The 12,517-nt window shown below is 37.7% G+C and overlaps 1 protein-coding gene across 6 annotated transcripts in view; it reads left to right on the top strand.

Annotated features, from left to right (window-relative positions):
* CLCN3 (Cl-/H+ antiporter 3) overlaps window positions 1-12,517 on the top strand; it is an 83,354-nt gene that overhangs the window by 41,270 nt on the left and 29,567 nt on the right. For all 6 annotated transcript variants that reach the window (XM_027096527.1, XM_027096526.1, XM_027096531.1 and 3 more), the window contains one exon: window positions 10,049-10,206. In XM_027096527.1, the coding sequence (XP_026952328.1) occupies window positions 10,049-10,206 (158 nt within the window). The remainder of the gene's footprint in view (window positions 1-10,048; window positions 10,207-12,517) is intronic.

The raw sequence follows: 12,517 nt of genomic DNA, 5'->3' as shown, positions 1-12,517 counted from the left end.
TGGGGCCAAAGGCAGAAAGGGCTGGTGATGGTGAAGGGTCGAGTTGTGTTAATTGTATGAGCGCTCAGTGCATGTGTGTAGGTGTTTTGGGAGAAGGCAGCATCAACAGTCTTAACCTACTTGCAGAGCAACAAGCAAACAAACTGTGAAGCTATTTTTAGGCAGTACTCAGAGTGGTAAGAAATGCCTTTGGAATCAAACTACTTGAGTTTGAATCCATGTTCCACTACTTACTATGTGGCCCTGGGCATATCTCTTAACTCTCTGTGCCTGCCTTTTCTAATTTGTAAAATGGAGATCGTAATACCTATCTCCTGGGGTGGTTGTGAGGATTAAATGAGCTAATATATGTAAAGTGCTGAGAACAATGTCTAGCACACAGTAAGCACTCAATACATGTTAGTTCTTTTATTGTTAGTATTACACACAATGTCTGGCCTCTAGGTGGGAGCGATTATCTTAATTCTGATGTAGTCTGGTTTATCTGTTTTTTCTTTTGCCACCTGTGCTTTGGTGTTTCATCTGCAAAACCATTGCCTCACCCAAGGTCAAAAGGATTTACTCCTCTGTTTCCTTTTAAGAGTTTAATAATTTTAGCCCTTACATTTGGGTCTGTGATCCATTTTGAGTTAATTTTCATGTATGGTGTGAGGTAGGTGGGGTCCAACTTCATTCTTTTACATATAGCTAGCCCATTGTCCCAGCATCGTTTGTTGAAGAGACTATTCTTTTCCCATTGATGAAAATATTTCTTTAAATAATAATATAACCAGAAAACTACTAGAGCTCATTAAAGAATTCGGTAAAGTTGCAGGATGTAAAATTAATACGCAGAAATCTGTTGCATTTCTGTACACTAACAACAAAAGATCAGAAAGAGAAATTAAGGAAACAGTCCCATTTACCATCGCATCAAAAAGAATAAAATACCTCGGAGTAAACTTATCTAGGGAGGCAAAAGACCTGTGCTCTGAAAACTGTAAGAGGCTGGTGAAAGAAACTGAAGACAACATAAACAGATGGAAAAATACACCATGTTCTTGGACTGGATGAATCAGTATTGTCAAAATGACTATACTACCCAAGGTAATCTATAGATTCAGTGCAATCCCTATCAAATTACCAATGTTAAAATTTGTATGGAAGTACAGAAGACCCCCGAATAGCCAAAGCAATCTTTAGAAAGAAAGATGGAGCTGGAGGAATCAGGCTCCCTGAGTTCAAACCATACTACAAAGCTACAGTAATCAAAACAGTATGGTCCTGGTAGAAAAACAGACATATAGATCAGTGGAACAGGATGGAAAGTCCAGAAATAAACCCATGCACTTATGGTCAATTGATCAACAACAAAGGATGCAAGAATATACAGTGGAGAAAAGACAGTCTCTTCAGTAAGTTGTGCTGGGAAAACTGGACAGCTACATGTAAAAAAATGAAATTAGAACATTCTGTAACACCATACACAAAAGTAAACTCAAAATGGATTAAAGACCTAAATGTAAGACCAAATACTCTAAAACTTCTAGAGGAAAACTTAGGCAGAACACTCTGACATACATCATAACAGTATCTTTTTGGATCCGTCTCCTAGAGCAATGGAAATAAAAATAAACAAATGGGACCTAATTAAACTTAAAAGCTTTAGCACAGCCAAGGAAACCATAAACAAAATGAAAAGGAAACCTACAGAATGGGAGAAAATATTTGCAAACAATGTGACTGACAAGGGATTAATCTCCAAAATATACAAACAGCTAATACAGTTCAATATCAAAAAAACCCACAACCTATTCAGAAAATAGGCAGACATTTCTCCAAGGAAGACATACAGATAGACAAAAAGCACATGAAAAGATGCTCTGTATCGCTAATTATTAAAGAAATGCAAATCAAATCTACGGTGACGTATCACCTCACAATGCTCAGAATGGCCATCATTAAAACATCTACAAATAATAAATTCCGGAGAGGGTGTGGAGAAAAAGGAACCCTCCTACACTGTTGGTGGGAATGTAAATTGGTGCAGCCACTATGGAGAACAGTATGGAGGGTCCTTAAAAAACTAAAAATAGAGCTACCATATGATCCTGCAATCCCATTCCTGGACATATATTTGGAGAAAACCATAATTTGAAAAGATACATGCACCCCAGTGTTCATAGCAGCACTATTTACAATAGCCAAGACATGGAAGCAACCTAAATGTCCATTGACGGATGAATGGATAATGAAGATGTGGTATATATATACAACGGAATATTACTCAGCCATAAAAAATGAAATAACGCCATTTTCAGCAACATGGATGGATCTAGAGATTATCATATTAAGTGAAGCATACTGGACAAAGAAAGACAAATACATGATATTGCTTATATGTGGAATCTAAAAAAAAAAATGTGATACAAATGAACTTATATACAAAATAGAAATATACCCACAGACACAGAAAACAAACTTATGGTTACCAAAGGGGGGAAAGCAGGGGGAATAAATGAGGAGTTTGGGATTAACATATACACACTACTATATATAAAATAGATAACCAACAAGGACCTACTGTATAGCACAGAGAAGTCTACTCAATATTTTGTAATAACCTATAAGGGAAAAGAATCTGAAAAAGAATAGATATATATGTATAACTGAATCACTTTGCTGTACACCTGAAACTAACGTAACATTGTAAATCAACTATACTTCAATACAAAACCCAAAACCAAAACAAAATAAATAACATAAATTAAAATTTTCCGACAGATAATTTAAAAACTCTTTGTTTAGATTATAGATGTTAATAAATAATAAAGTTGTGTTTACATAGGTATGCTTTTGTGTCTGGGGAAAAAATAAACAAGGCAAAAAGTCCTCTTATCAATAAAGTTATTTTTGCAAGAAAGCTGCAAACCAGTTACAGCTCATTGATTGGATAAATTTTCCTACTTGCTGAGGTATTGATATTTTAGTGTTAGTGATATTTGAACTATGAAATATTGTTGGTGATATTTAAATTATATGAAGTCCATTTTATGGAAAGGTTGGTCATTGGGCATACATTTTATTTTATTTTTTAATGGTATTTCCTTTTTTAATATATTTATTTATTTATTTATTTATTGGCTGCACTGGGTCTTCGTTGCTGTGTGTGGGCTCTCTCGAGTTGCAGCGAGCAGGGGCTGAGTTTCCAACTCAGGCTTTTGAAGCCCACGTAAAAGGCAAAGTCTTAAAAGCCAATACCTTTGAGTTGTAAGCAGTGGGTTTCTGGGTTTCAAAATGTTTTAAGTAAAAAAGAGAGTTTCTGCAATAAGCCTTGGGTTGAAAAAAGAACAGATGAAGAAGCAATTCTACACAGTTACATAAGGTTTGTGGGAGAAGCAAGGAGAGGGAATTGAGTAAACAAGAGAGTTTTAAAATAGGTAAACTGGCAACTGGTTTCAGCTTTTAACATTTTATACAAGAAAAAAAGATAAGATCTAGTTAGCCACATTTATTTATAAGCTTTTAGCATATTTTCATTACTCAACATACTTTCTAAAAACCATCTCATGTCATTAAACGCATATGCATATCATTTTCAAAGGACTTCAGACTACTATAACTGTTGTGATGTACTGTATCATTTAGGTTAGTTTGCATTAAAAACAGTATATACAATGAACATACGTGTACCTAGTCATCCTCTTTTCCAATTAATTTTTAAATTTTTAATCTTTTTCTTGTTCTTAACTTTTTTTCCCACAGTGAAAGAAGCCACAGTGCTGAATGTTGTTTTCTGTGTTCTGCTGTGTGTTTCTTTCCCTGTGGTGGTGGGTGTTTCCTGAATTGGTGGGGAACACGTGTGGAGAGGACGAGGAGATCGTGTCGGATAAGGAACCTGATGAGTAGTATTTCCAAAAGGTGTCCTGGTACGTCTCTGCTACTGTCTCCACAGATAGATCAGTGAGAGCTGCACATGCTTTGAGAAATGGGAGGTCCAAGTAAATCATGTCATTTTGTGTTCATGCACCTATAACAAGAGTTTTCACTGAGGCAAAGAGAGGCCTTGTCGGGGAAGTGCGGCCTCACCCCTTTATTTCATCCTGTCGACCTCTTTGTCTTCTGGACAGAGAACAGCTTTAGGAAAGTCATGTTATAATTTCCTAATTAGCCAACCCTTAAAATAATATTTTAGGAAAGAAAGAGAGATGCGCTTAACATATGAGAGAACTTTAAAATTTATTATTTATTTATTTATTGTGGCCGCACTGGATCTTCATTGCAGCACGTGGGCTCTTCGTTGTGGCGTGCAGGCTCAGTAGTTGTGGCATGTGGGATCTTAGTTCCCTGAGCAGGGATCGAACCCAGGCCCCCTGCATTGGGAGCGCGGAGTTTTTTAATTTTTTTTTAATAAATTATTTTATTTTATTTATTTTTGGCTGCATTGGGTTTTCGCTGCTGCGCATGGGCTTTCTCTAGTTGCGGCGAGTGGGGGCTACTCTTTGTTGTGGTGCACAGGCTTCTCATTGCAGTGGCTTCTCTTGTTGCGGAGCACGGGCTCTAGGCACCCGGGCTTCAGTACTTGTGGCACATGGGCTCAGTAGTTGTGGCTCGCGGGCTCTAGAGCACAGGCTCAGTAGTTGTGGAGCACAGGCTTAGCTGCTCTGCGGCATGTGGGATCCTCCAGGAGCAGGGGTCGAACCCGTGTCCCCTGCATTGGCAGGCGGATTCTCAACCACTGCACCACCAGGGAAGTCCGGGAGCACGGAGTCTTAACTGCTGGACCACCAGGGAAGTCCCACATATGAGAGAACTTTAATTTGTGCTTGTGGCATTACCTGCAAGGTATGTGCTACATTCATGCATAAGGTGAAGTGGAGAGGGGAAGCTGGATAACTTACACAGTTGCTTCTAAGAATTTTATTAACACACAAATATAATTTATTTGTGTTCATCTCATTTTATCATATGAAAGTTAAACTTTAAACGAATCTAGGTTGCAGTGAACTATACACAGAGAAATGATAATTAGGAACATTTAAAAACCATTGTTATTATTAGGAAACATAATACCTTTAAAATTACTCGTACTGTGGGATATATAGGCATTTCTGTGATCCTGTTAGAAATGAATGTTCCCTACCCAGTTTAGAATAGGACAGAAAGTCTTTCCTTTTCTCCTTCTTTGTACTATTCAGATTTCCACGTTTGGCAGAACAAACTATAAAAGAAAATGCATGTAACGATGTCACACACATACTAATGTAAAAGTGTGAATCCTTTTTTTTAATAGTCAGCTGATTCTTGAATTTTATTTAGCAATAGTAAAGCAGACTTTTTAAAAAAATAAATTTATTTATGTATTTATTTTTGGCTGCGTTGGGTCTTCTTTGCTGCGCGCGGGCTTTCTCTAGTTGCGGCGACCAGGGGCTACTCTTCGTTGTGATGCGTGGGCTTCTCATTGCAGTGGCTTCTCTTGTTGCGGGGCACGGGCTCTAGGCGTGCGGGCTGCAGTAGTTGTGGCATGTGGGCTCAGTAGTTGTGGCTCGTGGGTTCTAGAGCACAGGCTCTGTAGTTGTGGTGCACGGGCTTAGTTGCTCCGCGGCATGTGGGATCCTCCCGGACCAGGGCTCGAACCTGTGTCCCCTGCATTGGCAGGCGGATTCTTAACCCTGCGCCACCAGAGAAGTCCAAAGCAGACTTTAAACATAAAAAATATGTTAATTGATTTTGCATTCAATATGATATATCTTTCATTTGTTAATAATAACCCAGTAAGAAACAGGATGAAAGGAGAGAGGTTAAAGCCAGATTGAAATGTCTGCGTTTTTGGACTTCCCTGGTGGTCCAGTGTTTAAGATTCCGTGCTTCCACTGCAGGGGGCATGGGTTCTATCCCTGGTGGGGGAACTAAGAACCCGCATGCCACGTGGCACAGCCAAAAAAAGAAAAAAAAAGAAATGTCTGCCTTTTTCTTCTGGGAGATTCCTTTTAATTATATTTATCAGAGCCAGAGAAATATTGTAATCAACTAGCAAAAAGGTGTTATTTTACTTTCTTAGCAAAATCCATCTTGGTTACTTTCTAAGCCGATTTGATAGCAAGAGTCACAAGAAGGACTCAAACCTCTTTTCGGAATAATTTAGAGGCGAAACAGTGAATCTCTGTTTCTTTGGGCTCCCCCAAAACCAAGACCAATCAGCATTTCTCCCATACTCCACTTTTTTCAAACAGCATTGCTGTGTCAGGTAGAAGCAAATAGGCATGAGAGGACAGACTGACTTCAAATAGTCTGTTGGGGACACAAACTGCTCTGGCTAATTCCTACCCTAAAATGTGCAGTGGCAGCCCCAGAAATTCCAAGGGACACACATAAAAGTCCCAAAACATAGATCATTGGTGCACAGGGTCCTCTGGTTTAAAAAGTTGAATGCTTTATATCTGACTTTCAGGACTTTTGAATTACTGTGTAGTTATGTAAGTTAGATGTCAGGGTAGTTCCTCCAGGCTAATGATTTGAAAGTCACTGAGGCAAGACACAGGGCTTCTGTGAATGTGTGTGTGGTGCTGCCTCCGACATTAGGCATAGTGGTCTCTCCCTGCCCCTCCCTAGCTCAGAAGCCTGTTGGAGGGATACACTCTGTGTTTGCTTAGTACCCGCATGGTGCAGACGGTTGGGAATTCTCATCCTGGGGCTGGTGACATATTGTGTGCATGCTTGTTAGGTGCTATAGAAATTTTGCTTTTGATTTTTCATAGAAGATAATAATAAAGATCAGTAGTTCATGTCTCTTCAACTCTACCCAGATAAGGGCAAATAGGGGAAAAGTTTCAAGTTTGCAAAATATATCACAGTAGACTTAAAAATTTTTTTTCTTTTAATTTCACACTTAGAGATGTTGAAAAATAGTGAGGAGAATCCCATATACCCTTCACCCAGGTTCCTGAAATGTTAACATTTTACCACATTTGTTCATCCTGTGTCTTGTTCTTTCTCTTGCTGTTATATCTACTGTTTTTTGTGTAATCCATAATCTATACGGCTATTTATATGTATGTGGTGCATATAATTACCACGTAATTTTTTCCTGAACTCTATAAGGGTAAGATGCAGACGTGATACGCTTTAACCTCTAAATACTTCAGTGTGTATTTCCTTATGGAAGGGTATATAGCTTATGTATAGCTAAGTACAGTTTTCAAACTCAGAAAATTGACATTGATACAGTACTGTTATTAGAGCTACAGGCTGTTTTCAGATATGCTGCTTGTTGCCCTGTGTCCTTTAATACAGAAGCGCAAACATGTCTGTCCCAGACCTGCTGTGCTCGTCCAGCGCACAGGTCATGTTCTGTGGCTGTCTCTTTGGTCTCCTTTAATCTAGAGCCGCTCCTCAGTCATGCTTTGTCTTTTGTGACTTTGACATTGTTGAAGAATGCAAACCATTTATCTTGCAGAATTTCCCTCAGCTTGGATTTGTAGTGCTGATTATGCGTTTTGGGCAGAGCCCCCCAGAAGTCTTCCTAAATGGTGTAGAGGCTTTGGTGCTTCCCTCCAAAATCCATCCTCACAGTGACCAATTTTAGTATTATCGTACAGAAAGCGGAGTCAGATTTCTGAAATTCATCAAGATATTATACATGCTCTTATTATTTTTACTCTCCTGTCGCTTTTTCTTAAGAAAATTTGTGGCCTTTCAGTTAGCTTTCACAAAGTGGAAATTAGTAAATAAAGTCAGGATAGAGGGAGGAAGAAAGAGCTAGTGTGTATGTAAAGGCTGAAGAGGAAGGTTTAGAGCAGATGTTTTATGTAAGCAAGCATGGGCCATTGCAGGACTTGGGCCTTTAAACCCTCAGCCAAAACGGTGAATTATTTATTCCCGGAGGGCTTCTGCCAAAACACTGAAATCAGTACACTCCTCTCCTTTTAGAAGTTTTACACCTTTCCAAGGCAAGCACAAATGTATTAAATGGGGAGGTAAGAGAGAACTCTGTTCTATCTGGTAGAAGTAAAGAGACATTAAGTTTATTAGCACAATATTAAGTACTTATTACATTGTTTGAAATACTAACCCTTTTTGTCTTAATGCTTGTTCCTAATACTGCCTCTTTGAATGATCAAGAAACAGAGCTTGCAACCCACAGTGACGTCCGTTTGGTTTCTGTCTGAACAGTAACAAAATGAGTCCCTGTCTCAGCATGGTGGCTGTGTGTGTCTCTCCCTCCCACTGCCCCACTGCTTCAAGACCCCCTCGTGCTCTAAACTAGGCGTTGTTTATAGCGAGGGGGAAGTTCAGATTCTGGCTTTGCCACGTGATCCTTTGGTGAATGACTTAACATTTATGATAGTTTCTTTGTAAACGAAAGAGAACAAGTCAGTTTAAACCATCAGACTGCAAGAGTGGTCTGGAAATTTTGCTCCATTCCTTAAAAGCCACAGAATAAAATAAACTGCTTTCTTGGGTTTCTTTTTATAGTGTTTGTTTAAACATTAGTATAGTGCCACTCCTTATTCTATATCAGTTAGTACATTTTTATTAAAATGATACACTTTTAGATGATTATTTTTGGCATAAAATCTATATTACTGCTACATAATTTGAAGATGTAATCTGTAATCACTTATGCTAAGATCACCTGTTTGAAATTATGTACCAGCTTTTCTAAATTTTTAGGGCTTTAGAAAAATTCCAAATGCTTCTTTGCTTATACGTCTTTGTTATAAGGTATAACAAAATGATATATAACATATATCATTTAGATGCTTAATATTTGAAGATGAGTTGTCCAAAGTGACTTAGCTGTCTGAGGCTAGCATCTGGGCCTTTTGGTAGCAGTTTGTTGCTCTTTTCACTTACCTAATTGTTAGATCCATTAGGATTCCTTTATTCTCAGTCCCGTTCACATCCCTATTAATCGTGTGTGTGTTTATTTAGAAAAGTAATTTTCATTGATATTGATAGGTATATTTATATACCTACAAGGGTTATGCAGACAAAGTTCATTCTCTGCTTTTTCTAACAAATCTACTTGTCAGAGGTAACCATTATTAACATGTTGTTTCATATCTTTTCATACTGTTTTCTCTGTATTTAAATATACATGTAAGCGTAACTTTTAAACCAAAATAAATTTTACTAAATGATTTTCAAAGTAAACATGCTGATCTGCACTTGAAAATAGGGTCAGGGGTCAGATCTCGCTCTTCACCTGTAAATAAACTATTATTGAAACACAGCCATATTCATTCATTTATATATTGTCTATGCCTTCTTTTGTGCTACCGTGGCAAAGTTGAGTAGTTCTGACTATACGGCCTCCAAAGCCTAAAAGATATACTCTCTGGCTCTTTTGCTGACCCCTCTTTTAGATCATAAGCATCTGGCATTTGTTTTTGCCTACTTTCTGGAGCACTAGTAAGATGTTCTCCCCACACTTTGCATGATTTATGGACTTGTACAAGGATAAGTGCAGGAAGAATTCCTAGATATATGGCCGCTGGGTTGGAGATTGTCTGTGTAGCTTTGCCTGCCCAAAGAGGTTATACAAGTTTATACTGAAACTAATGCTTTTGTGGCAGGACCTCTTTTCCCCATAACTTTGCCAACTCAGTGCGTTAGCCAGCTTTTTTAATCTTTACCAATCTGATAGAGGAAAATGCTATTGTAGGTTTTATCTGCATTTCTTTTTCTGTGTTAGATTGAACTTCTTTTCAAATTTAATAGCCAGTTTTTATTTTTTGTGAATTGTCTTTGTCTCCTTCCTTGTACCTTCAAGTCTGTTACATAGTGGACACTTGTCAAGTATTTATTTAACTCTAATGAGGGAACCAGCTTGATGACAAAGCTGGTTTAGGGGATCGTGTGTGAGTTGGAAAGGACATGCCATAGTCTTTTTGCCTATTTCCAAGTCTCAGATGAATTTTTCTAATGCTTTCCTGCCTCTGTTTTAGTGTAATTATTTCGAGTGATAACTATTTCTTTATGAATCCCTAATGAACTGCTGAGGAGGCAGCATAGTTCACCATTGTGTCTCACAGAACGCACTCATTGTCCCCTTTTTGCTTTGTAGGAACTCATTACACAATGACAAACGGAGGCAGCATCAGCAGTTCCACCCACCTGCTGGACCTTCTGGATGAACCCATCCCCGGTGTGGGTACCTATGACGATTTCCACACCATCGATTGGGTGCGGGAGAGATGTAAAGACAGGGAAAGGCATAGACGGGTGAGTGTTTTCAGTAATCTTTAAAATGACAGTGCACAATCAGATCATTTACTAATATGTGATCTTGGCCTGCCAAAATATGTTATACATTAAAAGTACATTCAAGTAAATGCCTACATTTTATAAGTAATATGTTTTTTCTCTATGTAACTTTTTAAACGTTTATTTATATCCCATGTCTTTCTGGAAAGGATTTGAAGTAGCTTAAAATCAAAGAAGTATAGTAAGACAAAGCAGGAAGGAAAGGGAAAACGCGGCATGTGACTTGAGGGAGGATGAAGCCAAGTTCAAGATGTAGCAGTCAGCATGATATCTGACTTCGAGCAGCACAGCAGCTACGGCAAAAGAGGAGACGTATTACATAATTTCAGTTGTTGGAAAAAGAAGCCGCTTACTGGGGAGATAGTTTCCCAGGGTTTTGCTGTTTTCTTTTATCTCCTTTCCTGGTTTTAAATTCTGAGATGTTTCTCAAATTGAGTCCAGTATAGGGCATATTGAACGTTGTAATGAATCACTAATCAAAAAAAGAATGGCTTTTGCTAAAAACTACAACTTACGTTAACTTTTTTGTTGTCAATTGTGCCTTACTGATACAGTGTAATCCAAAAATAATTTTAAAAGAGAAAAAGAAAATCTCTTGAAAATAAAATTCCAAATTCTAAAAGGCCGTTTGCAAATTTGAGCTCTGAAAGTTACTTGTAAATGAAATAATGGCTTGTACAAATTAGGTATTACCTTTCATAATAATGTATATATGTGTATTAAACCTAAAGTTGGACTTAGATTATATTGTTTATGAAAAGTACTGCTTCTGAGATTCATCAGTCAATATTTACCTTTTCTGGGAACATTATAAATGGAGTGTAACTGAAAATAAGAGGTAATACCATATGAGATACTAAAACTGAGAAATTTCAAAAATATTAATTCATTTAAAAGTAACAATAACAAACCCATTACATGTTAACATAAAAAACATATTTTTATGAAAAATAACTATTTTCCAAAATAAAAAATATTTAATGAGAGAGTGACATTGTATTACATCTTTATAAATCATTCATTCATTGTTGTCTGGTTTACTGAAAACTGCTGGTTTCTCATATCTGCTGCTGCAATCTGTTGTGATATGTTTTGATTGAAGTACATGAAGAAAATCCAGCCTCACACAGATGTGTAGTTGGAAAAGCCAGGAGTATTTTAATAACCTTTTCAGATCATTGTGGATATTCTTTGATACTGCATGACAGTGACAGTGACAAGTGGTAGTTTCTTAAAGGTTAGATGCACTGTGTAATCTGAAACTGTATCAATGAACTTTTTGTCTCCTATTACATTAAAATCTCTTGGTTCCTGTTGAACTTTGAATGGATGATTTTGTAATATTATGCCATGATCCTTTGAAAAATAGTAAAAAAAAAAAAAAAAAAAAAAAAAGAGAAAAATAGTGAATCATTGATTCATGCAGTTCTTTCAATAGTTGACACTTTCATTACACCATATCATTATACAATATCAAAAAAGGCACATTTGTTAATATCAACCCTGATCTCCTCAGAAACGTCTTTAAGGACTGGGATCTGTCATTCTTATAGTGATGGCTACAAGTTTTCTAACATTCATTTTTACTTGAAAGCTGAAATTCTGTCATTGGAAACAAATACACATTTTACTTGAAATGACAGGCTTACTTGGTTCATTTTTGAGAAAAATACCTGTCAAATTTCCAAGTCTGAAAAACCATGGCTTGGTGGTTTTCTTTCAAGTACTATGGGTGTTCCATGGAAGTGGTTTGTTTTGCAGCTCAAGTAGATCGCACAGGTGCTTTTCCTCAAGGCCTCGCCTCTGGCTTCAGTGTGCATCGGAAGTGCTGTGTGTATACTTCAGTCATCACACGCAATGTTAGGAAGCCTCAGTAGACTGGGCGCAATACTTTTTACTGCTTCCTCAAAGACATTTCAAAGTGAAACTGGCACTTAACTTACCTTTTAGCTCTAAGTGGCAGTGAAGAATGTGATGACTGCCAGGGTGTTTGGATGCCACCGCCTTGACTCTGCTGAGGACCCAGCAGTTATGTTATCGCTTTTGCATTGTCAGTGAAAGCATCAACATGGTGAAAAAGGCACATCGTGTTTTAATATTACTATGAAAATAGCTTTGACCATGAAGACCCCTGAGAAAAGGTCTCAGGGACACACAGGGTGTCTGGGCCACACCATGAGAACCACTGTTGTTTTTTTTTTTTTAATTTTTTTTTAATTTTAATTTTAATTTTTGGCTGTGCTGGGTCTTTGTTGCTGCGTGCAGGCTT

Source organism: Aethalodelphis obliquidens, unplaced genomic scaffold, assembly GCF_003676395.1.
Source record: "Aethalodelphis obliquidens isolate GAN/ISIS:26980383/991018 unplaced genomic scaffold, ASM367639v1 scaffold103, whole genome shotgun sequence".
In the NCBI taxonomy this organism is placed as follows: domain Eukaryota; kingdom Metazoa; phylum Chordata; class Mammalia; order Artiodactyla; family Delphinidae; genus Aethalodelphis; species Aethalodelphis obliquidens.
This window is presented reverse-complemented; position numbering and strand designations above follow the sequence as displayed.